Here is a 27,137-nt window from a genome sequence, read left to right on the forward strand (position 1 = left end):
ATTTTAATTTTTTTGTGTTTTTATTTCATAACAAAAAAAAAAACAACTATATAATTTTTAAACCAAGCAGCCAAGCAAGGGCGTTTTTAGAGGTAGAAAAGGAAAAGAAGGGTGAGTAACTATAATTCTTGATAGTTCATCAGAAAAATTGATGTGATTTGGTGAAAGTTTCTAAATAAGGAAAAAAGGGACAGGTGAGATAAGAAGAGCAGCAGAAGTTCAGTTGCCAGTAAAATAAAAATTTTACTACAAAAGTATGCCCTCCAGCTCACTAATTGATTGTATCAATTTAACTAAGTTTATTTCATCCATGCCCGAAATTTTAATTAATTCTCTTTTTTTAAATGCATGGATGGTCGATGAATGAAATTAACTAATTTGGATGAAAAATGGATGGAAGGGTAGTTCTCTCTCCGTCCCCACAAAAAAATCTTTTTTACATAGACGTCCCCAAATTCATGTCTGGTTAAAAAGCTGAGTACTAAAATTTATTACTTTACTTTTTTAAAAAAGAAATTGAATTCACTTGTTTTTTTATCTATATATATATTGAAAATATAGTAAATAAATTTGATATACTATTTAAAATATTTTCCTAGAAGGTGTGAAAAGTTCAATATAATTCTCTTCACGAGGTGCGAGAAATATTAAAAATATTAGATAAATTAAATAGTAAATCCATTAATGAAGGACAACATCGGGAAGGTGTTTTTGTAATTCACTAAAAAAAGAAAGAAAGCGAAGTTAGTAACCTGACGGCAGAAATTGGATCCGCTTCATTAATTTGAACGGATACACTCCGGTGGTGGTCCCTAGTATATATATAAAAAAAATCCAAGATTATGACGGGGAATGCGGCTAAATAAGGGAAACAAGAGGATTTTAGGTGAACAGAAACTTTCCCTGTCCATTCCATTCCCACCACTCCACTCCACTGCACTGCTGGCCGCAGTCTCTGCCCCATATATATATATATATATATATATATATATATTTGTCTCTTTCAAAATTACCCTTTCTTTTCTTTTTATATGAATTATTATTATAATCAAGCAAGTAGAAGATAAAACTGCAGCACAAATAAAGTAAGATTAGATGACAGCGGATACGCGCATTTTCTTTTTCTTGAAAAAGCTCGCCCTTTCTTTCTTCATCCCTCTCTCTTCAACATTCACAAATTCCGATTCTCTCTCAGGTCAGTTCCATCTTCTAATTAATTTGAATCTGTAACAGCTTTCTTTTATCTCTCTCTATTCTCGTTTGCATTTTCCGTTCAACTCAGTAGTGAAGTTGATGCTTGTAATTCCTGTCTCCATGTTATTTTCAGCTCTTTGGTTCCTGAGAAACCGAAGGAAAGGTAAGGACAGCACAGGAAAGGAAAGGATATTGTGTTTTGTAGCGTCTGTTTCCTAATAAATAATCGAAGAAAAGGCTAAAGGCTTGACTTGATGACTGTTAGGCTTATTATTATGGACTCTCTTTTTTTTCTTGTATCTTCTTTTATTTTGGAATAAAACTGTTATTTTTCTTTACTTAGCAAACAATCAAACGCAGCGTTTGAGTCAAAAACCTGCTTGAAGAAACACTAGATCGCTTGCTTCGGGTAAATTTGAGCTTAGCCTAAAAATTGCGTGTTAATTTAGCAACTTATGTAACTTTTGAAGGCATTCAGGTCATAACAGAGACAATCCATGATTTGGAGCGGAATTAGCTATGCCTGCTTACAGATTTGTACTTGTTTCAGAGATGTGTTGAGGCCTTTGTGCTGTGGCAATGTAGCTTGAGATTGCTTTACTGCCATGACACTAATAAAAAAAATGTTAGGATGAAACTATTCTGTTTCATTTTAGGCCTTCAGATCATTTCGTTTTCTTATGGCATTCATATCTTTAGAAGATTGTGGCACTGTACGGGATGCTGCTCTAGTGACTAATGCTTTTGATTATCATACTATGATTAGTGATCTCTTTCATTAACTGTGTTAATAATTTGTCTCTTACAAAGATAAAATATTTTCCCATTTATTTCCCCTAGTAATGCTTACCATTTTTTCTGCAGTTTGATTTCTCTAGTGGTCTTGGTTCTTGTATCCGGATCAATAGTTGAAAATGCCGGATATCCAGTTGGGTGCTCACACTGTAAAATCCCATGGAATCCAAATTGCGAGGACACATATGCATGACTGGTTAATTCTATTGCTTCTCGTGGTTATTGAGGTCGTTTTGAACGTTATAGAACCATTTCACCGCTTTGTTGGAAAGGATATGCTGACAGACCTGTCATACCCACTGCAGGACAATACTGTTCCTATTTGGGCTGTTCCAGTATGTTTCAGCTTTAACAAATATATTTTACAAAAGAGAAATTATTTTTCGATATTCAGTTATATGACAATTTTGTTGAAGAATGCTCTCCCTCTCATAACAGATTGTTGCAATATTGCTGCCCATGGCTATCATTCTCGTGTATTATTTCATAAGAAGGAATGTCTACGATATGCACCATGCCATTCTGGGTATCTCTTGTTCTCTCTTTGAGTTTTTCTTTTTGAAAATCTTGCACCTGTTGTTTCTATATTACTATTCTGATTGCCAACACCAGATGGATTAATGAATATCCAGGCCTTCTGTTTTCTGTGCTTATCACCGGAGTTATAACTGATGCAATTAAAGATGCTGTTGGTCGACCTCGTCCAGACTTCTTTTGGCGATGTTTCCCTGATGGAAAAGGGGTATGCTGTCTTATTAATTAACTTCCTTGATATTTTTCTTAATAAATTGTTGGTCCAAAGTTTCTGCAAGCAAGTTCTTGCTTTTGTTTGTATTTGTACTCAGTCAACATGCATGTGTTGCATGTCCAGGTGTTTCACCCTGTCACAAGCGATGTTATGTGTACTGGAGTGAAGAGTGTCATCAAGGAAGGTCATAAAAGCTTCCCAAGTGGACATACTTCTTGTAAGTAGGTCCATTACTTTGAGGGCTATGATTTTCAAATTATGGAATCTACCACCTATCCTTTTTGTTCCAAGTCATATGCTCTTGAGAATGGTGTTTTCCTATGATCTCTTTGCCTCCAACTGCGAACACTTCGTGGTGCTGTCTATTCCTATTTCTATCGCAACATTTAAACTCCCCTGCCTGAGATGTACTGTATAGATTCAAGTGTTGCTTGCGTTTAAATTCCCTATAGGTTAAGGTTCCGTTTAATTTGCTAGGATACAATGATGAATTGATGAATGCACAATGAAGCGTGGAGATTGATATTTAGCCTGCATTCTGTTGTTTGCTAGAAAACTGAGTGAATTTCTACTAAAAACATTTGCTGTCAAAATGAATTATTATTCCGATGTTTGGCTCTGTTCTACAAAACAAGCAGGAAAATGTTTTAGCATTCAGCTATTCAAGTTCTTCAACATATTCCTTATTACTGTGTTATCATTTTTTTGGTGGTAGTAATGGTCTGTTCATGTTATGCTGCAAAGTGTTACGCTTGCTTTTACTTCCTCAGGGCTGAAGTATCAATATGTAAGCTTGGGACATGTAAACCACCACCCTTTAAGCTCTGAAAATTATCTTATTTAGTATAACGTAGTTATGAAGCAATGTTCTCTGCATTTCATCAAATGAAATTGTTTGGAGACAAAAATACATATTCTTTTGCCTACCATTTTGGGCTGTTTGGGAAACAAGTGAAGAATTCCTTATTTGCATGAATTCAGTCTATCAAATGTGTTCCATTATGAATAATTAGTTGCCAACATCTGCTTTTTGGATTATGGGTACATTTATTTTGTGTTTTTGTGCGTACATGCATCTTTATGTTTGGAAGCTACTTGCAAAAATTCTACCGTTTTAAGATAGCAACTGCTTAGCACAATGAAAAATAACTCTGCTAAGGGAAATTTTACCTGTTGATATGCAGGGTCCTTTGCAGGTCTTGGGTTCCTGGCCTTGTACTTGTCTGGGAAAGTCAGAGTGTTTGACCGCAGGGGCCATGTTGCAAAGCTTTGTATTGTTTTCCTTCCATTGCTAGTTGCTGCTTTGGTAGCAGTTTCTCGGGTTGATGACTACTGGCATCATTGGCAAGATGTATTTGCTGGGGCCCTTATAGGTCTGTTCATCTAGGATTTCATTGGTATTGCTTCAATTCCCAACTTGTTATAGTGAAACCTTTATCATTTCTTTGTTACCTTTTTGTGCAGGGCTAACAGTTGCTTCATTTTGCTACTTGCAATTCTTCCCACCCCCATATGATGTCGATGGTATATTATTCTTTATTCCTCTTCACAATGCTTCTTTACAATCTGTTGTCTGCATTCTCGACAACCATTTTCTTTATATATTTGGAGTTACGATTTCATCATTTAAGAATTGACACTCAGCAATGCATTTTATAGACATGCTAAGAACTTGTGGCAAGGTTTGTGCTTTGATTTACTTGAAAAAAAGAGAGTACAGTAACAAGGCTGTTGGGTTCTTAGATGTTGGCTGTGTCCTGTAATTTTGGTCATGGAAATTTGTAATATGCACTATCTAGCCTATAGAGATTAGAATGTTAAGGTCGAGGCTTTCTTTTTGGATGTTTCTGTGTAAGTTGAAGAAAGACATCCAGAGCCTCATAGTTTTAGTAAGAGATCTGAACCTTTTCTTCCCCTATGTTTGGTTAAAATTTTGTTTATAGCAACCAGGCATCATTCCTTGTATATATTTAGTGCCTGAGGTCTCTCAACAAATCTGGTCTCTAATTTTCAGGATGTCTGAAATATTAGAGTTTTGTCTGAATTCAAACCAGAAGCAGCAATTGCATTAATTTGTCATGAAACAGATGCTTTATAGGCCTGGATTTATAAAATCCTGAATTCCTAACTATTGTCCTTTCTAAAGGTGTTAGAGAGTCTTTTTCCTTGCTGTATATTAGAGTGGCAATACCTGCCATGAGCTTTTTTCCCCTTCGATTCAACATCTTGTTTCTTGCGATCTATCACAAAGTATGTGCCTGTGCACATGCATTATGTTGTTTAATAGCAAGATCGTTTCCTCTTTGCTTTCCAGTGCTCTTATTGCGAGATTCAGCTATCAACTCTCATGATGTATTTGGAAGCCCTTGTCCATCTTCAGAGAAATAAAGAGACTTGCTCGTGACTGTACAGTAAAATAAAGAGAAAAACAGGAATACTATTCACTTTTTAATAAGAGGCTGAAATGTTGAAAGCATTTCCTTAGTTTCTTGTATCCAGCACAACTTCAAACAACTCACCTGATGAAATCATGATACAAAACACGTCTGTTTCTCATAACTTTGAATCTGGTTGTACAGTGAAGACTTGCTGGTGGTGACAACACTCATTGTTTAGACTCTTGCTGTCTACTGCCTTACTGGGTCACAGCAAGAGCCTGTTTGAATGTTCGCGCAGCATCAAAAGTGCATGCTATACATTTTGTATTAGTACTTGAAACTGTCTGGCAGGAATTTCTCATGTCATTTATTGAATGTGGCAGGCTGGGGACCTCACGCATATTTCCAGATGTTGGCAGAGTCTCGAAATGGAGCTGAGTCATCCAATAACATCAACTGTTTCAACGTGCTGCAATCAGAACTTGAGAGTGTCTATATTGATTCTCAACATGGAACTGAAACTTCAAGAGTCAATACTCGGGACACTAGGCCAATGCTGGAGGGAGCATAGAGTGAGAGGAGGCACTAGCTTCAGACTTTGATTGTAAAGTAAGTAGGGATAGCACCCGTCCGAAGAGTGTCAGGTTCAATGTTTCAGTGTTAGAGCTCTGGCTTTCCATATCCTAAACTAGTTTGTTTGATTCTGATTTTGGTTCAACTCTCAGCAACACCCCCTTGTTTCGTTGAACGGCATCGTTTAGATGTACATGGCTTGTGTTATGTTCGGCAAGAGAATTCCTTTATTTTTTCCCTCTGTTAGCGGAGCAACTTTTGTGAAGCGTGGGCATCTTGCGTTTCTCAAAATAATACTGATATGAGAGAGAGAAACAAGGCATTTATATGAAACGAAAGATGGGTCGTGGAAGCATACAGGAGAAACTGAAACCACCCTGCTAATTTCTTTCGAGTGCATTAGGGTTTTACATGAGGTGGATGATAGAGAGAGCGTTCAAGGTCCCTTTGTCTAATTCTTGGGGGAGGTCAAGAAAAGGAGTCTCGAGCAGAGCCCCCAAACAATGGAATGCAAGGTCAAGAAACATCAATTATATATTTTTTAATTAATTTACTGAAAAAATCTCCAACATAATCAAATTAGTAGCATATTAATTAGACCCTAAAAAGAAAGGCATTGAACAAGACAATGCAACGGTGCGTCCAAATTAGACTAGAATACATTATATGGATCCATATTTCTCTCTTTTTGAAAGAGGAATATGTTTGTTTTTTTTATCCTTCAGATTTTGCTAGGTCAGAAATTCTGTATTTGACCAGACATGGAACATAAAGAACGCAGCTCGCATGAACTGTGCATCCCTGGCTGCGTTTACTTGGAAAATATAGATAAATAGAAGAAAGAAGCCTCTTTATAAAGCCTCTCTCACAATATCTTCCCCTTGCAAATCTCTCTCTCTTTCATTCTTTATCATATAGTAGCAGAAAAAATGGAGATCATTTCAAGTGCATGTTATGAGAACGTGAAGAGGTACTGGAGGAGGAACAGATACCAAAGACTCAATGGTGCAAGTAAAAGAAAGCTGAAAATCGCAAGGCTTGGTTCAGGGCGGCGCTGGAAACTAAGAGCAGCCCCTAAGTTGCACATGGAAATTGCTTCACCAATAAAACTTCTGGCAAAGTTTCATGATGCTTATATCGATATGATGCTTCGGTTGGCAACCAACATAGGCAGCTTGAACAACAAAGGCTTCTTTTGGGGGAAGAAGGTTGCCAAAGATCAACATATTTCAATGGTATCTTCTGGTGATGAAGTTGATAGCAGGCTGCTTCTGGAAATTTACAAGAAATTGGCTGCTTCTCGTGACATGAGTGATTTTTGAAGCAATAAGTTTGCGCCCCTATTTTTTTTTTTAAATGTTCTATTTTCCCAGTGTCCACTCGTTATTATATATTTGTTGTTTAATTGTACATATTGATACCTTTCAGACTAAAGTTCATGAGAATAACAAAGTCCGAAGTTGTGGAATTGTGTATGTAAACATTGAAACCCTAATCCCAATTAAGCGAACTAATTCAAAATAAATATCCTTTTACTTTTAGTCTCCCATTTCTCCTGATGATTTGGGAGGCAAGAAATTGACAAGATATCATGTGCTTAGAGAATCTTGTATAGTTTCAAAAAATAGGTCGAAGCATTTTGGACGAAATTCTCGATCGAGGAAATCAACTGGTGATGCGCAATTCCTCTACAGAGATGTGAAGGCATGAGGCCCGTTTGGACAGAGATTTGACATATTTTAAGAAAAGTTCGAAAGGAAAACAGGATACCCACCTGCTTTTTTCTTCTCCCTCACAGCTGGTACAAAATCATGTTTCACACCACGTCATAATGTGGACCAGATATTGTATCTAATATTTTTAAATTCTGGTTTGGACCGCATTGTTTAACATTAGATCGGAGCTGCTTCTCTCTCTCTCTCACACAATTTGGGTTAGAAGGTAAGCTTTTAAAATGATTTACGGTTCGAACAATTCCAAAATCATTGGAAAAAAGTTACTGTGGCATGCTATGAGTGGATCGTGAAGAAAATAAAAGGCGTCTTAACTGGTATGATATATTGGGGAAAGGTATTCATATATTTGATTGAATTTGAATAAAATTCAATCATTAACGCAATTAAAATATTTCGGGGATATTTTGTGGAAAGGTATTCATATGTTTAACTTTAGATATTCAGTTGAAGACATATTTATCAAGGGGCTCCACATGTGGTCCGTCTTGATTTTTTTTATAAAAAAATCATCTATGAACATGATCGGTAAACGGCAGGACTCCAACTTGGGATCGCATGCCTCATTTTTTTCAAGAGTACCGGTCATTACTTGTTTTAGATATTTTGTGAAAAAATCTTAAACGTGCAGCTCAAAACTACGACCAACTTGGCCCAAGTTTCCGCTTTGAGCTATCAATATTAATCAACGATTCCTGCCTGACACGTGTCTGAACTTCCTGCTCTTCCATGCCGTCTTAGAATTTTTGTCTATAGCGAATACCTGGCCCGTTTTCACATTTTCCCGCTAGCACTGCACTGCCATTTTGTGCGATACTTAGAAGTTCCCCGATGATTTTATTTATATAATTTTTTTTGACCCATGCGCTGCTATGAGTTGTAATTTTTTTTTCCCAGAAAAACTCTAGATATAAATGTTAATTTTTTTAAATTAAAGTATAAATAAAAAAATTCAATAAGTATTTAATCAAATAAATTATGTAAATAAATACAAAGAAAGTCATTAATATAAAAAAACTAGAAAAACTTAGAAATAGATGTAAGCCAATATATTTAACATCGTAATACGAGTTATTTACTCGGCTATATCTAATGAATTTATTTATAAAAATTAATTCGGAACAAAATTATTGCATGCATAAATTTTTTTGAAGAAAGCTAAAGGAAAAAAAAATTTATGCACAACTGCATATATTAAAAATATTATTAAAAAATAAATATTTGTACTTTTAAAATTAAGTGCAATCTATATAAAATATTAAAAAATTTTATAAATAAATTACATTAACCTCATAATAAAAATTATAACACAAAAAATTATAATTACATGAATGAGGATGAGAATCAAGATAAAAAATAAATAAGAGGTCATAAAAAAATCAGTAAATTGAAAAGAAAAAAATTTTAACAAAATGAAAATTTAACAAATTTAACACCCAGAGAATTGGTTTACGTGACAACCCATCAGGAGAAGGCTATTTCAATTTTCAGATTAAAATTTTAAATTCAAGTTGCGTTCCCTTTTTTTTTAATGAAATGATAAATGTATATGTCCAAATCAGCTCCATCTGTGAATTATTAATGTATCATGAACTTTTAATTTCAATTACCTTTGAATATACAATTATATATCAGAAATGAAAGAGATACTATATCTCTTGACATTTGTATATTTAATCTATTTTACAGTCTTTTTTGAAGAAAATAATTAATAAATAAAAAAACATAGTAATCACATGTGTTAACTAAAGATAGATATTTTAGCACAAGTTTGTCTGCAAACGTGCTAAATCTCTTGGCATTTGTAGATTTTCTTTTGAGTAAATTTCAATATTTCTTTTTGAACCGGAGTAAATCTTGATTTCCTCCCCTGATATTTGTTTTGTTCAGTTTTTCCCCCGAATTTAGTTTTTATATTACCCCCCCCCTGAATTTTTAAAATTATCTTAATTATATCCTTTATTCAGACTCCTTGTTAACGATTTTGATGTTGCCAACCCCTTTGTCCTAATCAACTCTCTCTCACTCTCCTCTTCTGCATGCTGCATCCTATTTCTCTTCCCACCTTCTCTCCAACTCCATTTCCCTTATTTCTTCAACAAAAACTTTAAATTTAAACCAAAAGATGGCATCTAAATTTAAATCTTATAATATAAACATTTTTTTTTATATTTCTCTCTTGTAATCTCTTAGCCCTTGTTATCCAAATTGAAAAAAAAAAAAGCCTGTTGGGACGTACCTACATCAAAGTTACAAAGGCTCATCTCGATTTATCTAGTCGTTGAAGGAGGATGTTGAAGATGGAGAGGAGGGGAGTCGGCAGTTATTTCGTCAATTATTTTAATAGGAGTTGAGAAAAAGAATGTGATTGAGATGTATTTGAATACTTAGGGGTGAAGATCGATACAAAAATTAGTTTCGAAGGAAAAATGTTGAGAAAACATAAATTCGTGGGTGGATAAATAAAATTCACACCTTCAGTTTTAAGAAGAATTGAGCACGTGGTTTTGCGTGTCGACTAGTGGCGCCATTGCAGGATTTCTGGGCACAGTCCAAGGTTCAAGTTCCCACTCTCTCCGTAAATGGCAGACCTTTCAACGCAAGGGAAACTAAGAAAACGACGGTGCCATGCCGCTTCTGACTAATCGAAATACGTTGAAAAAAAATAAAAAAGACAATTCCATTATTATTTTATTTTATTTTTCTGGGTGCATGCACCTAATAAAATCATGGATGATGATGATCATCTGCTAGACATGAGAAAGTCATCCATTTGACATCTTAACCTCCGGACAAGGAAAGCCTTGCGAATCAGAATCCAAGATTCACTTCCATTGTTTTTGGCTAAAATGATTCTATTTCTTTAATTAGCACATTTAACAAGCGACGTGTACAAAAACTATACTCAGCATCGCGTACATGACACCAATCAAAAGAAGACAGCGAGATGGCGAGGAAAAAAGCGTTGAAACAGAATATTATATTCGGAGAATCTAAACTAGACCTTAATTTATTAAATTATTACCAGCTAAGTCTCAAACCTCATGATTTAATGAAGCTTGTCCAAAGACATCAAAAGAAGACAGGGAGATGACAATGGACATTTACTGCTAGTAATAATTCATAGATCCTATTTAATTTGCACGTGCTCGTTAGTTAAATATTTCCATTCACAACAACGAAATAACTCTAACATGCCTTGAAGCACAATTTTAGCTACAGAGTAAAATTTCCTTGTATAAAGGCTAGTGAAGCGAAGGGGAAAAAACAAGATCTTTTAATGGATGGAGCCATGGAGGGTTGATGACGCTCAAATTTAAAAGATATTGTCAGTGTTGATTATGTTCGGAGAGAAATTGATAAGTAAAGAAGTTTGGAAGCAAACTGATGAGGAGGTAATATGTGAGGGGCTAGATTTAAGTTTGACCGTTAAATTTTGGTGGGAAACGAAAGCCTGGGACGTAACCGTCATTTCCAACTGGAGAGACGTGCTCCAAATATAGCTGAAAGCTGCGATCCAAAATAAAAGTCATCGGTCTACGATCCAGAATGGTAGTCGAGATACTGATTTTTAGTTTTAACTATATTTAACAATAAAAATATTGCTTGAATCAAAGACGGAGCAAGCAAATATAAAATATAGACACTGTAGACTCCAGGAAAGGAAGACGGAGAGTTTCAGGGAGTGAGATTGGTCAGTTTGGTTGCAAAACCAATCAATCTCTTCATCTCTCTTCATCCTCCCCCCTCCCCCTCTCTGATCTTACTTTGCAAGTTTAAATATGGGTCTTCCGACACATACAGCTCAAAACGGCAACGGTTCCCTTGATACAGGCAATGCCCGTCTCAAAGAGCTTGGCTACAAACAAGAGCTTAAGCGTGACCTCTCGTAAATCTCTCAAGAACCCTTTACGTAGTTCTCGTTTTATGTTTTAAAGCTTTCTTGCCAACCCTGTCCATCTGATAAACTTATAATGAATCGGTCCGATATGGTTAAAAAATTGCAGGGTGTTTTCGAATTTTGCGTTTTCGTTTTCGATCATATCAGTGTTGACTGGTATAACCACACTTTACAATACTGGACTCAATTTTGGAGGGCCAGTTTCATTGCAATATGGATGGTTCATAGCTGGTGGGTTCACCATGATTGTTGGGTTATCCATGGCTGAAATTTGCTCTTCTTATCCAACTTCTGGTGGTCTCTACTATTGGAGTGCAAAGCTTGCTGGTCCTAATTGGGCACCCTTTGCATCTTGGATAACAGGCTGGTAATCTTTCTTGTTTACTATTGTTTTTTGGGTTCTTAATTTATCTTGCTAGCTTCAAATTTGATTGTGGTTTGGAATTCTGTGGTTTTGCATTCACAATTTATTTGCCTTTATTTCTCATGACCTTATTGTTGTAATCACCAAGATGGTTAATCCTCTGGGTGTGAAACTTTTTAGGCTGTGCAAAATTCCCTTCAGGGACAGTTTCAGAATCTTTTCTATTTGTAACTGTAGGCACCACATATAGGCTAGTGACCTGCTTTGGTCTTGTGATATAATTATGTGACCTGCTTTGGTCTTGTGAGGAAAGTTAGATACGTAGCTTTTACAACCGACCACTTTTACAAAGTTGGTCTTCCCTTAGGACGTGTTCTGATGCAGTAAATTGTCCCTCTTTTTTTTCAGGTTCAACATTGTTGGTCAGGTACAGCTAAGAATTTGCACTCGACTTTGATTGCCTTCGATATCCACTGTTATAAGCTCTAACCACTTAAAGTACTCTTATTTTCAGTGGGCTGTTACAACCAGTGTAGATTTCTCACTTGCACAGCTGATTCAGGTTATCATTCTCCTTAGCACAGGTGGAAAAAATGGTGGTGGATATGAAGCATCAAAATATGTAGTTATTGCTATACATGGAGGAATTTTACTCCTGCATGCTGCGCTAAATAGTCTTCCCATATCAGTCTTATCTTTCTTCGGGCAGCTGGCTGCTGCCTGGAATCTTATTGGTATGAAGAATTATGGTTACAGTTTCTCTTTTCCCTCTTAAGCCAACAACTTCTTAAAATTTTTACTGAATCTCTACACTTTTAGGTGTTCTTGTTCTTATGATTCTCATTCCCCTTGTTGCAACGGAGAGGGCTAGTGCCAAGTTTGTATTTACACACTTCAACACTGATAATGGAGATGGAATCAATAGCAAAGCTTACATTTTCGTTCTGGGACTTCTGATGAGTCAGTATACCCTCACTGGGTATGATGCATCTGCTCATATGGTATGTTGCATTGTTCTTTGAATTAGGTGGAGTCTAATTCCTATGAACTACAGTCCTGGAAATTTCAGATTTTACATTACTTCTCCACATATAAGTTTGATTGTTTATAAACGCAACAGTGAAACCATAAACATTCATTTGTTGAAATCAATTAACCCCTTTTTCAAAAACATTACGAGCTCACATGATTATTTACTTGCATTATAGCTAGTGCACTTCCCTTCTCCCTTTTCTTATGATTTATGGACAATTGGAGGAATGAAACTATATAATCTCTTCTGTTTTTTCCCCTTAAACTGTTATTTCTAGACAGAGGAAACTAAGAATGCTGATAAGAATGGACCAAAAGGAATAATTAGCGCCATCGGGATATCGGTTATATTTGGATGGTTTTACATACTTGGTATCACCTTTGCGGTTACCAACATCTCCTCTCTCTTGAGTGAAGATAATGATGCTGGTGGTTATGCCATTGCTGAAATATTTTACCAAGCTTTTAAGGGAAGATATGGCACTGGGGTTGGGGGAATTATTTGTCTGGGAGTGGTTGCTGTTGCCATATTTTTCTGTGGCATGAGTTCAGTAACAAGCAACTCTAGGTAATCTCACTTGTTTGATATCCCATGTTATCTGAAACTTCTGACGAGTTTACAATTCTTACTTGGTTTCTGACTAATCTTTGAATATTCATTCTCAGGATGGTTTATGCGTTTTCTAGAGATGGAGCCATGCCACTATCATCACTTTGGCACAAAGTGAACAATCAGGAGGTTCCCATAAATGCCGTTTGGCTCTCTGCGGTCATATCTTTCTGCATGGCATTGACGGTAATCCATTTTCATTATTTTCAGTTTGCTGTATTTGTTGTGCTCTCTAAACTTCGTGCGAAAAGATTTCCTCATGGCAATCGTCCTATAGAGTTTGTGCTAGTTCCCAGTAATAATATATCTCTGTTCTGTTTTCTGCAAATTCAATATATCTGGCTTTCCTAATATAAGTGCCTATGAAATTTTATTCAAGAGCTGGCATCATATTTGCATTGTACACCACATTTAGGGATGACTGTCTTATTTACTCGCACATTTAATTGCCAATGAATCTAAGACATTGTTAAATGACAAACTTTTTGGTTGAGTAGATTTAAGCATGCCAGTTTTGCTGTTTGCCAAGGCTCACTTTTGCATTTAGCCCCTAATGTCCACATGCATTCACTTAACTTCTTTCTATAACTGCTAACTGTGCGCCTCCCCCTTGTTTACTCTTTATCTTCTGCAGTATCTCGGAAGCGAGGTGGCTTTTCAGGCCATGGTATCTATAGCTACTATTGGACTGTACATTGCTTACGCCCTACCCATATTCTTCCGGGTGACTTTGGCACGCAAGTCCTTTATTCCGGGACCATTCAATTTGGGTCGCTATGGTGTCCTGGTTGGTTGGATTGCAGTCCTTTGGGTAGCAACCATCTCAATCCTCTTCTCATTGCCTGTAACCTACCCCATCACTAACGAGACACTCAATTACACTCCCGTCGCTGTTGGCGGTTTGTTAATCCTTACCATCTCTTCTTGGATCTTGTGGGCTCGTCATTGGTTCAAAGGTCCTATAACCAATGTAGAAAGCTAAATATGCACAGAGTGATATTTTCATTTCTTATTTTTTATCTTGCATGTATATACTGCGTGTCAAAGAAAGATACGTTTGAAGGAATGAAATTGAACTGGTTCTAACGAGGATACTCATCCTATCATGAAGGAAGAAACCTTGATCAGATTTCCAAGGGAATAAGATTTCGCAGTTGACAGCAGATTAGCAAGTTGATGAAGATTCAGAAAGTCCATTTGAACACTGCTCAAACGAGTTAGAACATGGTTAAATTTAGTTCCCATATAATTGTCTGATCAATCCGGTGCACCGTGCACTTACAGAAGAAATCAAGAAAATGTGGCAAACAATTAATAATGTGTTTGGTATTTGTCTTCTGTAACTTCTTCTCTTCTTTATTTAATGTCAAAGATAGATGAATACAGTTGTTATAAGATCAAATGTATGGCAATATTTTGAATCATGGTGATGTATTTAATTGCAAGAGTCTACCATTAGAAAAAAGTCAGGAAATTGAATCAAAAGCAGTTTATTTCTATTCTCGATTGGATTCTAGATTCTAGATAATAAAGAAAGGATATATTACCCATTGTCAGCTTCACTGCAATGGACTTTCCTGAGCTAAGTGAATGGCTATTGAAATGAAAACAGGGGAAGCATGAAAAAGGAAAAGGATATATGCACATACACTATAAATTTAATTCGATGACAGGTTGTGTTGGAAGCTATAGTGCCTACAACATCTTAGGTCTCCTGATAGAATTATTATTTTTCGCAAAACATACCTGCATGCGTTAGTCCTCCCGTTCTTGGTGTCTGATTATGTGTTTGAGAATATGGTTAAGTTCTAAGCTTTAAAACTTTGAGATAATTGTCCAGAGCTGTTTTGATAAGAACAAGCAATAGAATGTTGAATTTTATCCAGAAAAGAGAAAATCAAGTTGTCTGATCATGAAATTTATTTTGTGTCATCTTTGAGAGTGAAATATATTATAATTGTTGTATATACATTCTCTTTCAAGAAGATTGTCTCTTGATCTAAATTCAAAGTCTCTTCATTGTTTAACGTTAGTATATGATCTCCAGGTTCACCCAGGACTAGAACTAGAAAAACAAAGCAAATGATCAAGAAAATGTTTCATGTTTCTCATGTCCTGGCTTAAAGCTTGCCAATGTTTAAGCTACATGGATTTTTCTTTTTGATTTTCCGGTAGTTATCTACAGATCATAAACTGACTCATAGCATGCCTTGTTTTTGCTCTAGATTTTTTCAATTTTGTGCCACTATTCTCTGCCTCTGGCGGGAACTGCTTCAATTCTTTAGTTTTATGTATTATTGAAGAGGCTACAGGCAGTACAGAAAGTGGACTGGCCTATATTTCAATCATGAAAAAATAGGTTGCACTTGGTTATAGATAGAACTACAATGCGTTCTCTGTGCTTATCAGATCACATCATTTATGCAGCTTATTCATCCCAAGCATCAGAAGCAAAATATAATACTTGCAAAATATACTCTATAGCAGCACAGTTGCTCTTATTTTTTATTTTTAACCTCTTCATAGATAAGCTTTTGAAAGGAAACTTAAAAGGAGTTCAATTATTTTCATACACGAGGACTCCTCGGACTAAGTTGAAACAGGTGTTTAGTCTTGTTGAGACTCCGAGGTCTTTACTACGGAAAGTAAACTGTCTTCTAGCTGCAGTAACAGTAAAATTTTCGATATGGATGGAAGCTTCAAACCATCTTCAACCGCGATTGTTGGCCTTTATCCACTTCCCAATGTTAAGGTCCTACAAGCACTGAATTTGAATTTTTGTGAGTTACGGGATGCATTGTTTGCCAAGAACAAAACAAAAAACCAATAACACCATTTGATGTAAAAGAACATTTATAAATGTAAGAAAAATATTTTACTGCTTTCTATCAGTTGTTAGATTGGTCCAGTGAAAAAGTTGTGGTTCACGAATATTTACACATACCCTCATGGTTGTGGGCTGTCGTTCTCAAGTAAAATTTCTGATAGTGAATCAAGGTAGCGAGCAACCTCATCTGGGCATGGTTCATCAGTTAAACCTTTGGAGTTGACAGGTTCTTCCTCAAGCAAATTCAGCATATCAGTAAAATTTGACAGGGACTGACTTTGATTTAATGAACAGGAAGGAGGACCTGTGACTGCTGTGGCATCCAGCTCTTGAATCACTTCATTCAAGTTTTTCATAAACTCATCCGTATTGATTAGGTTGTCTGGATTGGGATTTGAAACTTTAGGATCCAGATTTCGGTTCTCGTCAGTGGAGATTGTTGGGATTGCATCATGCACATTTCCTGAAGTAGGATTTGGAGGTGTTATACAATCCATCTTTCGATTCCTACCAGTGGAGATAGTTGCTGACTTGATTGATTTGGCAACTTTCTTTATGGTGAAATGTTCTCCCCCATAACCCTGTTTCCCTCCTTTTGATGTCCAAGCAGACATCAGTGGAGCCTTGTTCCTGTTTCCCGAAAGGCGGGAAAAAAAGACATCTTGATTAACACCATTTGTAGGCGCCTTCAAGATCTCAGATTTTTCTCCTGAAATTTAAAGGAAACAGCACATTTAAAATTCTCGTGATAAGAGAAAAACACTTTGGAGACTATATGCTGCGTTCCATTTTTAATCATGCTGATGGTATGTGAAATCTTCCTGATTTGTTGAATCAATTACACATAATTAACTGCAATATTATCCATATTACCTTCAATTGCGTAGTCAGAACCTTGATTTCCTGCTTGACCCCTCACTGGCACCGTCTTGAGAAGTAAAACTCCAGTTCGGCTATTAAAAGGGTTCGTTCAATGGGGATGAATCGGCGATGGCATGGTCATAAATACGCCGTATTTGAGCTTTGTATTTCTGAAATGAAAAACATGCGAGGCCGACAGCATTATGCTAAAAAGCTGGGAGTGTTGTATATTGAAACATTAAAGGAAAAGGTGCTTATAAGAAAATGAAGCACAGACAAGTTCAGCATTTTTTTCTCATCACATAGATGCTTATCTTTCTAAGTTGTTCCTATAAATTTCATAGATTGCCTTCTCAAAATGATAAATAATTTCAAACCGAATATTCAACCTGGTGAAAAGAAGTTACGAAGAAAAAACCTCATGAAGAAGATTAATATTATGGAATAACCATCGCAGTCTCAAAAATACGAATCAAGTTTAGTACTAAAAGTTTAGTTTGCAAGAATAAACTCAAATATTTATTGAACTAGTAAATTAAATACTTGAAATTCGAATTTAAATTATTTTATATAAAGTTTGGTAATAATTAAAATAGTTAATTTTCCTATTTTCAAAGTATATAAAATATATATAATTTTACTAAAATAAAAATTAAGAAAGTGAAACTAAATTGTCATTCAATATATGATAGTTAATATTCATAAGATATAAATCCCATATATATAATTTAATGAGTTTTAATGTAGTTATATATAGTTTAAAAAATTTATTGTTTTTTGTTTGATTTGCTAATTTAAAAATATTTTTAGAGTTTTGAACATCAAAATAAAGTGTCAATAAATCCGAATGTTTTAAAAAAATAAAAGAAATATTAATTTAGTCTAACCCGAATAAAAAACTCATTAATTTATTTGAAAAAAATAGTTAAAATAATATTTTTTTGATATATATATATATTTTAAAAAATTCAGGATTGATTCTCACGACCTGTGACCGGGAATTTGTCTTATGTTTACTCCTAAATTGAGTTTAAAACTATAATAATAACTATTTTTATTTTTATATATCTTAGATTGACAAATTTAAAATTAAAAGTTTTTTACAGAAATATTTTAAAAGTAAAAAATAATAAGTATTGTCTCTAAAAACATATCATCTCTATAATTTATATTTTAAAAATATAAAAATTTATTTCATAATTATTTAAAAATATTTTTATATTTATATTTTTATCTTAATTTTTTTAATCGAACACATTTTTACTTCTCTTTTACCTTTTAATATTATAAAAATAACCACACTCTATCTTGTACTTTTAAGAAAAAGAAAAGACTATCAGCAACATTGGAAATCATTTTTTATTTTCATCGAAAGGAGATGTATAAAGTTGACAATTAAAAAAATAGCAGAAAAATATTCTAAACACAAAACAAAAGTAAAGGTGCGTGCATAAAGCAATTATGCTACGGAACGGATAATGAGTTTTGTTTATGTTGAATGAATACAAATAGGCCAGTCCAATTCTGTTGAGTAGAGCCCATAAGTTGCATGCAGCCCGAATTAAATTGACCAAACCCAGCCCAAATTATATCCAGTAAACCGCCTAAGCACGCGGCGGTCACCAAGTCAAATTTCCTTGTCCATCCATCCTCATCATCGTCACTCCCTGTAAAACCAATCAAATCAAACCAAAACTAAAATCCTAACTTGGCCGTTGGGCAGGAAAGAGCTTTTTGATTTTGAGTGTTACTACTAATGGCGCGTCTCTCTCGTTCCAAATTCTGATTTTAAAGCTTAAACGAATAGCTAGGGTTTCTTTAGCTCTAATAATTTTTCATTTGTTTGAAATTGCAGGCTGATTCCGTTGAAGATCTTGATTCTCTATTTGATTACCGTCGCGTGCAGCCTATCACAATCCTTGATGGTTTCTTCTAATACTCTCTACCTTCGTTTCTTTCTTTAATTCCCTATTTGGTTGATTAATGGTAGAAAGAAAGCTGAATTTGGCTTGGGTTTTTCTATGGCAGAGGACGACGACGACGACGAATATGATAAGCCACCAGTTCCTTCTCCTAAAAAAAGGAAGATTTCCAAGCATAACGTGGAGGTTTTTTTCCTTCTCATCTCTTCTTTTTTCCACTTTGTTAGTTATGTGTGTTTTGATTAGAAAAATTGAGTGAAGATGGTGTGCCTTTCTATTCTTTATATATATATTAGATTGTTGGCGGTGATCGTGAAGCAAGCCAAGTGACTAATGACGATGAGGATTGGCTACTTCCTCCTCCTAAGGACTCCAGTGAGTCCCCGAAGCAGATTGATGAGGACTCAACTATTAAAGAGCTGAGGTATGAGTTTCATTGTTTGTTTAATTTTAAATGTTAAATATATTTCCTTGTTGATTTATAATCTTTCCCGTGTTTGATTTCTGCGCACACTAATGCCACTGTGACTTTTAAAGCATGTTAAATTGATCTTTCTGTTTAAATAATTTCATGTTTAAGAGTTATGAGTTCTGGTTCATGATTGTTTGTTGTTAACAATTAAAAGGGGAAAGAATTTGCTGAACAATTTATGACAACTCAAGATCATTTAGAGATTAGATCTGGAGAGGCATTTAGTGGCGCTGAGTTAGGGAGAGCTCACTTTAATTGATTGGTGAATATGCACATAACATACACACGCGTGCATGATAAGCATGCTGTGAATGCTACTTTGATACCAAGGTTTAGTTCTCAGTGTTTTCTGGTGGCAATGTTGAGGTTTCTATCTTCTGAGAGCATAATGCACTTAGATTTACTTAAATTTGCATTCACAAGTTATGTGCAATTGGCTTTTATGGCATTGTGAGAGAATGCCAAAGAGAATACATTTGCAATGAAGATCACTATTATGAAATTGAGAAAATTGAATCTTGGCTGTTCTTGACTTTTTTCCGGTTCGTTAATTTTCAATTAAGTCTTTATGTAGTTAATTAAGATTTACTACATGAGAAATTAATGATAGAAATTATTTTTTATAGCAATTGCAAACTTCTATTGGCATTAAATTTAATCCCTTTGTTCAATCTATTGGCATGCTATACTATCGTTTATATTAGTTCTGAACTGAGCGTGATCATCTCCTTGATGGAGATGTGCAACAGCATTTTTTTTCATTTATCTGGGTTTGGCCATTCAGTTCATTTCATTTGTTGCTGATGGTTTTTGAGATGAAACTCAATATTTCAATTTTCTAATGTTTAAAACCAAGACAACCAAAATTCATATAAAAAGAATAAAATAACCAAACTGAACTAATTGTTTTTTTTTTTTTTTTGTTCTTTTTGCTATCTAACATGATTTCCTGGAATGGTGATGACTAATAATAATTCAAATATAATCTCAGGTCTGCAACAGCAACCTTCACTAACAACTAAAATTGAGCTCCTCTTCTCACAGCTTGTAATAGCTCAAATTTTAGGTTATAGAACCAAGTATTCAATTCTCTCTGTTCGTTCTAGTGACAAGGACCTTGTTCATGAGGGTGGGAAAACAAGGAAGATTTTGAAAAACTTACTGTTAGAAAAGGCAATCAATTTTAGCCATTAGCGATGCCAGTTATTAGGCCTCTGACTTCACGTGGAAAAAAAGGCCACTGGTATAGCAGCAGCCCAATTTTAGTGATGCCCTGCTAAACACTTTTGGCTTCCTTTGAGTTCATATTTTTCATGCACTCCCACTACATTATTGATCTCCAACAACTCATGTGAAAGGCTGTCTTTAAATTTTGAGAACATTGTACCATGTACTCATCCTGAGCAATTTAAACTTCCTCTATTTATTTACACATCACAATTTCAAACTTATTTGTAATGGAATAAGATTTTCATGTATCCTGTCATCTTTTTGTATTTTTTTTTTTTTTTACATAACTACAATATTTGAAATCACGCCTTTAGTGGTCTGTAAATTATTGCAATGGCTGTTATTTAAAGCATACCACCTGTTCTTTTATGGAAAGCCCATTCCACAGACAAGTTTTTGCCCTTCCTCTTTTCTTTCATTCTTTTCAAAATTTTACATTTTTCTTAGCTCCCTAATTGGCACCCACCTCACTTTTCCACCAAATTTGTTGATTTTTATAATTTCACCTAGATCAAGATTGATGCTTGAAATATTTACTTCAAAAGCTAATATCAAGGCAGTTGTTTTGTGAAGATTTGAGGTAAATATCTCCTCTTTTTTTTGTACTACTGTGAAATTTAAGCAATACGCAAATTAAGCTTCCTCATACTCATGGCCCTATAATCTCCTCAGTTGATAACTTGATATGTTGTGAAAGTGTTTTGTTATCTTCTAGTGTTCCCATTTTATATGAACCCTTGGTTTAGAATTTTATTTCAACCATACATGTAGGTTAAGGAAGCAGGAGCTAAAAGCTTTGACAAATAAAGAGTGTTTGTTTCAATATCTGGAGTCACCAAACAGACAAAGTGATTCAGTGCAGGCTGATCTGGAGTCTGGGGCCGAGCAACCATCAAAGCCTCATCATGAAAGAGCTAAAATTGTTATTTCAATTCAAGACAAGGATGAAGTCAAACAATTTCGTGTGTACAAGGTATATATATCTAATGTTTAGGCTTTGTTTATAAAACTGATTGTTTCATGTAGCCACGATAAAATTATTCATGCAAACCCCAGAATAAAATGGAGAGTGCATGATAAGATTATTAACTTCTCTAAATTTGATGGTAGGAAATAACAGGAAAAAAAAAAAACATTTATGGACATCCCCTTGTGGGAAGTTGTCAAGTAACATCTACAGTGCATAACTCCTGGAAGATTTAAAGGCAAATATGCAACTAGAGTTGCCATGAACCTCAAAAGAAAACCAGTGATGAACAGCAGTCTCACTGTCCAGGTGAAACATAAGATGCTAGTGTTGGAAGGGGTAAACTTTGTAGCATATTAGCATTTTCTATTAGTGCCTTGCTTGCTGAGTGTTATATGTGCTAAGTCATCTTTGCTTTGGATGTCCCTCTTCCCCGTTTCTAATGAATGGCATTGAATTTCTTTTGTAGATTGAAGCTTGGGTTAGGATATTGTCATCTCAAACACATATCTCATGCAAAGACATTCAATTTTAAATAAGGTTTTCAACAGATCATTTGGAAAGTCATCACTGGTCGTTTTACATAGACTTTGTTTTGTGTAAGATGTTGGCCTCAATTATTCATTAATTTAGGAGTGCAAGTGCCCTTGATGATGAAGTCATCTTAATTATCATTCTGGATATTTTAACAAAATCCTTTATATTTGTACTTTGTTATGAATGCCTTTTGCATGCTACAAGTGGTGAAACATCTATAATCAACTGTATAAACTATGTTTGAAGTTCACTATTTTGACAGGATGAAAAGTTTGAGCGGCTCTTCAAACGGTATGCTGATAAAGTTGAGCTTGGAATTGAGAGCCTAGTTTTTATGTTTGATGGGGACAGAATCAATCTGACGGCCACCCCTGATAGTCTTGGAATGGACGATGAGGACATTATTGAAGTGCTTGCAAAGAAAAGCTGACTAACATGCCCTCTAATGAAATTTTGATATGTAATTGTGAGTTATCAATACTTTTGTTTGGGTTAAAGCATCGAATTTTTACGTTTGTGAATACCAAAACACTCATTTATGGGGTTTGTTGGGATGATACAGCAAACTCTACTGTATGCTTGTATTAAAATTGATTAGAACTATTAGAGAGAAAATTGGTGTTTCTAATAGTAGCGAGGCTTGGAACTGCTACAATCGAGGTTGTAAATGACTTGCGAGATTGAGTTTGTAGATGTTCAATGAATGCATGATTGCTTTCCTATGCTTCATGTTTATTTCCTGGAAAATAATTTTTAAAAAGTCATTTTTCAAATTTTTTTGTGTTTGTTTGTTATTAGAAAAGGTGGTTAACGAAAAACACTTTCTAGTCAAAGAAAAATACTTTCCGGTCAACGGAAAACACTTTCTAGTTAAAGGAAAATTTTACTTGGTTTGCAGGAAAGTGTTTTTCTTTTTGTCCGTGTTTGATTTTCGAAAAGTGGTTTCCGGAAAACCATTTTCCTAACTTTTATGTATTTGTTTGCCATTAGGAAAGTTGGTCAATGGAAAATATTTTTCAGTCAAATGAAAATTTAGTTTGGTTTTCAGGAAAGTGTTTTCTTGGAAAATTTGGGTGGAAAACATTTTTCGGAAGTTGTGAAAAATTTAGAAATGTTATTATTTGTTGATTATATCAAATTTGATCTTCAAATTTTTTATTACTATATATATTTTGTTTTAAATATTTATTTTTTAATTTCATCTTTAAAATTTAATTTTTATATTAACTTTGGTCCTTATATTTATAATTGCTATTTGCTTTTTTCTTATAATTTTTTTATTGAAAGTTTTTATCTATCAAATTTGGTCCTTATTTTTTTTATTTTTACTTATTTTATTTGAAATAATTTATGAAATGTTAATTATTATTATTTTAATTTTTTCATCTTTTAATTTTTTAATTTTTTATTTGATCTTTATTATTTTTTTATTATTATTTATTTTATTTGAGATAATTTATGAAATTATATTTTTTTTAATTTTATTTCCATTCAACTTTTATTTGTAAAATTTGTTTCTTATTATTTTAATAAACTTGAAAAAAATAAAACATTAATAAGTTATTTTTCAGCTCATTTTTCATAATATAATTAAAGACTGAAAAATATTTTTTAATTTATTTTTTATTATACTATTAAATATCAAAAAACATTTTCTTAAAATTTATTTAAAAAAAAAATTATTTTTCAGTAATACGGTGCTTTCCTTGCCTTCAGCATATCCTTGCTTGTCTGTGCACTATATTGCAGCTTATTGTCTCTTCGCTTTAATGCAGGCGCGTTCCCTTCTAGCAGCTCAATTGTTCAGAATTCTTGCTATAAAATGTTTCAAAGGTTCAGTTTGTTTACGTTGGTTGACTGTGTTATGGGTAATAAGCCATAAAAGAATTTTCTTTCTAGTTTTGATTGTGCATTGTTTTTTTTTTTTGTATCATTCCTTTTCTAAAATTAAAAAATAAAAAGTATAGTGTGAATGGCATCCATAATTATTTCAAGTGTAAAATACGTGTAATTGAGTCCGAACCATGTTATTTCTTAACCAAAACTAATTTTTTTTTATAAACAAGTTATGTGGTAAACATATCTTATTATAATTTTATTTTTTATTTAATATTTAAAACTAGTGTGTAATATATTTAAAAGTAATATTTAAAAATGAAAAACCACATTCTGAAAAATATCTGATAGACCATCAAAAACCTAACCCAAATCTCTCTCTGTTTTTTTTTTTTTTAGTTTTGTTTAGCATTATGGCATAATAATTTTTTAAAAAAGTTATTTTTAAATTATTTTTAAAATTTTTAAAATTATTTTGATACATTAATGTTAAAAAATGAATTTTAAAAAATAAAAAATATTATTTTAATATATTTTCAAAATAAAAAATACTTTAAAAACCATTATCTACCACATACTTAATTGAATTTTATGCCTTTTCATTTTGACTGTAATCAAACAAAAACTGTATGCCTAATAAATTCAATAAAATTACCGACTCCATTCACAATTCAGTGTTTTCGATTCTCTAATTGATTAAAAAAAATATAAGTAAGGGGTGTTCACAAAATCTTTCATTTAATTTGGTAAAAGGAAACAGATGAATAAAACCAAATAAAGAGTTGGGTCAGGGGATAACGAAACCACGTGTCGATTTCCACGTCAGCAAAAAGTTCACCTCTCGTGCTCACACGTCAGCTGAAAAAGGTAACGAAGAACAATAGGGGAAAAGCGAGCTGGATTGGACGAGACTAGTCTCCATTCTTTCAGAGAAACTAGCACGACAGAAAAGCCCCTCCTTCCTCCTTTCCCCCCCCCCCCCCCCTCTTATAAGCTTCGATCTTCACCTTTTGCTTGAATGCTGTTTACAGATAATCACCACAATAGCATAGAATTCATGGTGCTTCCTTGTTCAGTAGTTAACAACATTAAAAAGGATGACTACATGTGACTAGAAAATGATCCTAGATTGCTGTTCGAAAAATTAACCTCTTGACTTTTTTGTTAATTAACTTTTGCAGTTGTGGTCTAAAATATGCAAGACCTTGGGGTTTGTGAAGATTTATTTTCCATGATGATTTTAACATACCGGATGTTGATAAAAGAATTTGCAACTTTGAAGAACTGTTTAGGGGCGATCTAGATCCAATCGGAGCATTTCTTGACGAGAATGATTTGCCATGCTCTTCTGTTGAGAAGGATATGCCTCTCGAGAAATCCAACAACAGAGATGGAAGAGCAAGGAAGGTATGGTTTTGAGTCTTGACACTTTGATTTATGAGAAGAAAATGCCAGTTGTCAAATACAAGTGCACACTGTGGTTAACACAGTTGGGGGAAAGTAAACCATACAGAAAATATTTGTTGCGGAAATAAGAAGAATTTGCACACGATTAAAACCGAGTTACTGACATTTTCTTCAAAAGTGTGAGCAGTGTAGAGAGCAGATTCTTGCCTTTAGATTTCAGATAGTATCCTATATCTTTAAATTTCGGAGAAATAACAGTTCTAATGTCTTAAATCTTTATGCGAGTGAAGGGATCAATTCTGAACTATGTACATTGGAAGTCCCTAATGTTGAAGCATACATCACTAATGTTGAAGCATCATGCCCGAGAAAATGCAATGATGAGATACAAAGAGAAGAAAAGGGCTCGAATGTAAGTATATACACTTCTGTTTATTTTTAGAATGCTTCTGCCAGGATTTTAGAATAAGTATCATGGATTTTATTTCCGAGGATCCCAGTCAAAAACTCTTGTTTCTTGGTTCATCAGCAACAATATCTTTCCAGTTAGTCGTATATTTTCTATGGTCAATGACTTAATGTAACTTCTGGTACATGGCCGCCAGCATTAAACTAGAGAACAATGCTATCAAATTAGTATCAAGGTCTGAAGGTCATGAGTCAGAATGGTCCAAAAGATCAAATCTTATTGCCAGTACCAATATCAAATTGAAAAGGGCATAAGCAAGAGATCTAGTTCATGGCATCAGGATACCCAGTGATTGCATGCTAGCACTGAAGAAATGTTGCAAATGCCGTATTCCGTCCTTCTAGTATCTTATTAATGATAATAATAGAAAAAAAGGGCACATCTATTAAGATTGAGTTTAAGCCCTTTTTGTGTGGTGCTCGGATTCTTTGACATCTTTGGTGTTAATTTTATCTATTTATTTAGGTTATTTCTTGTATACATTGATTAGATCCCAGGGAACAATCAGTCATGAACACAGGAAAGCTATTTGGACTGCCCTTTACTTTCCTCAGGATGAACATTAATTTCAAATGACCAATCAATAAGGTGACCGTTGCTTTATATTGTTCGAACACACTGAATGGGCGCGTTAGGGGTGTTTTAATTAAATCATCCAGTCCGTGGGACAAAGATAATGGAGCCTTGGTCTGATTTCATTGGCAGCGACCACTGAGTGCCTTTTCGCACACATAAACCTTGTATTTGGGACTGAACCTGTGTTTAATTTATTTATAATCTGCAGGCTAAATTCACGAGTAAATAATGCCAGAGGGCTGTGGCTCTGCTGTGGTCAATGTAAAAATCTTAGGTGAGATAAATTTATTTATTTGAAGAAATAAACTAGAACTGGTGTTGAAAAATACGTGTTCATGAGCATGGCGATGGGGATCGTCTCATAGCATCTGGTAAAAATAGTGACTTGAAAATCGTTCGATTTCCATGAATAAATGATATGGGTCCAAATTTATGCACGCAGAGATTATATGGATATACAGTTTGATTACATATCATCCAAATTGGAGTGAATCTCCTGCCTCCTAGCTTAACATCTCTCGTTTTGGTCATGTATATATGGAATTTGATTCTAAATTTCTTTGAGCCATGCTAGGTAATCAACTTTACCTACAGGCTAGAACAGCACATTTTATTTTCAAGTTGTTCGTTTGAAAACAATTGAGGAACTGATAGATGTCGAGTCTTCTTCCATTTCCATAGTCAGTTTCTTAAGAGAGAAAAAAA

General features: G+C 34.4%; 5 protein-coding genes across 12 annotated transcripts; 4 read left to right on the forward strand and 1 right to left on the reverse strand.

The window, feature by feature from the left end:
- Nucleotides 1-1,039: 1,039 nt before the first annotated feature.
- On the forward strand, nucleotides 1,040-5,929 carry LOC133697692 (lipid phosphate phosphatase 2-like). Of its 2 annotated transcripts, XM_062120422.1 has the most exons (9): nucleotides 1,054-1,195; nucleotides 1,328-1,357; nucleotides 2,059-2,324; nucleotides 2,428-2,515; nucleotides 2,622-2,731; nucleotides 2,861-2,954; nucleotides 3,922-4,110; nucleotides 4,202-4,261; nucleotides 5,499-5,929. In XM_062120422.1, the coding sequence occupies exons 3-9, from the start codon at nucleotides 2,109-2,111 to the stop codon at nucleotides 5,684-5,686; spliced, it is 945 nt and encodes a 314-aa protein (XP_061976406.1). In that variant the 5' UTR covers nucleotides 1,054-1,195; nucleotides 1,328-1,357; nucleotides 2,059-2,108; the 3' UTR covers nucleotides 5,687-5,929. The 2 variants fall into 2 exon arrangements, with proteins under 2 accessions (XP_061976405.1, XP_061976406.1); XM_062120421.1 differs by lacking the exon at nucleotides 1,328-1,357 and having other exon boundaries at nucleotides 1,040-1,195.
- A 688-nt stretch (nucleotides 5,930-6,617) lies between these two features.
- Nucleotides 6,618-7,010, forward strand: LOC133696713 (uncharacterized). Its single transcript, XM_062118979.1, has one exon. The coding sequence runs from the start codon at nucleotides 6,618-6,620 to the stop codon at nucleotides 7,008-7,010; it is 393 nt and encodes a 130-aa protein (XP_061974963.1).
- A 3,946-nt stretch (nucleotides 7,011-10,956) lies between these two features.
- Nucleotides 10,957-14,767, forward strand: LOC133696297 (amino-acid permease BAT1 homolog). Its single transcript, XM_062118449.1, has 8 exons — nucleotides 10,957-11,310; nucleotides 11,429-11,689; nucleotides 12,095-12,113; nucleotides 12,201-12,420; nucleotides 12,506-12,687; nucleotides 12,997-13,286; nucleotides 13,385-13,514; nucleotides 13,963-14,767. Exons 1-8 carry the CDS (start codon nucleotides 11,204-11,206, stop codon nucleotides 14,308-14,310), a joined length of 1,557 nt encoding a protein of 518 aa, XP_061974433.1. The 5' UTR covers nucleotides 10,957-11,203; the 3' UTR covers nucleotides 14,311-14,767.
- A 1,507-nt stretch (nucleotides 14,768-16,274) lies between these two features.
- On the reverse strand, nucleotides 16,275-17,199 carry LOC133696716 (uncharacterized). The gene is made up of 2 exons (XM_062118980.1): nucleotides 17,029-17,199; nucleotides 16,275-16,864 (listed from the first exon to the last, which is right to left on the reverse strand). The coding sequence occupies exon 2, from the start codon at nucleotides 16,767-16,769 to the stop codon at nucleotides 16,275-16,277; it is 495 nt and encodes a 164-aa protein (XP_061974964.1). The 5' UTR covers nucleotides 16,770-16,864; nucleotides 17,029-17,199.
- A 1,419-nt stretch (nucleotides 17,200-18,618) lies between these two features.
- Nucleotides 18,619-22,866, forward strand: LOC133696131 (uncharacterized). Of its 7 annotated transcripts, none has more exons than XR_009842623.1 (7): nucleotides 18,619-18,775; nucleotides 18,872-18,941; nucleotides 19,045-19,124; nucleotides 19,235-19,362; nucleotides 21,412-21,613; nucleotides 21,751-21,916; nucleotides 22,407-22,545. XR_009842623.1 is itself a non-coding variant. In XM_062118191.1 (7 exons), the coding sequence occupies exons 1-6, from the start codon at nucleotides 18,773-18,775 to the stop codon at nucleotides 22,140-22,142; spliced, it is 549 nt and encodes a 182-aa protein (XP_061974175.1). In that variant the 5' UTR covers nucleotides 18,619-18,772; the 3' UTR covers nucleotides 22,143-22,147; nucleotides 22,407-22,538. The 7 variants fall into 7 exon arrangements, 5 of the variants coding, with proteins under 5 accessions (XP_061974175.1, XP_061974172.1, XP_061974176.1 ...); XR_009842624.1 differs by lacking the exon at nucleotides 21,751-21,916 and adding an exon at nucleotides 22,077-22,206 and having other exon boundaries at nucleotides 22,407-22,543; XM_062118191.1 differs by lacking the exon at nucleotides 21,751-21,916 and adding an exon at nucleotides 22,077-22,147 and having other exon boundaries at nucleotides 22,407-22,538.
- The last annotated feature ends 4,271 nt before the right edge of the window (nucleotides 22,867-27,137 follow it).

This window comes from Populus nigra, chromosome 6 (genome assembly GCF_951802175.1).
Source record: "Populus nigra chromosome 6, ddPopNigr1.1, whole genome shotgun sequence".
NCBI classification, from domain to species: Eukaryota; Viridiplantae; Streptophyta; class Magnoliopsida; order Malpighiales; family Salicaceae; genus Populus; species Populus nigra.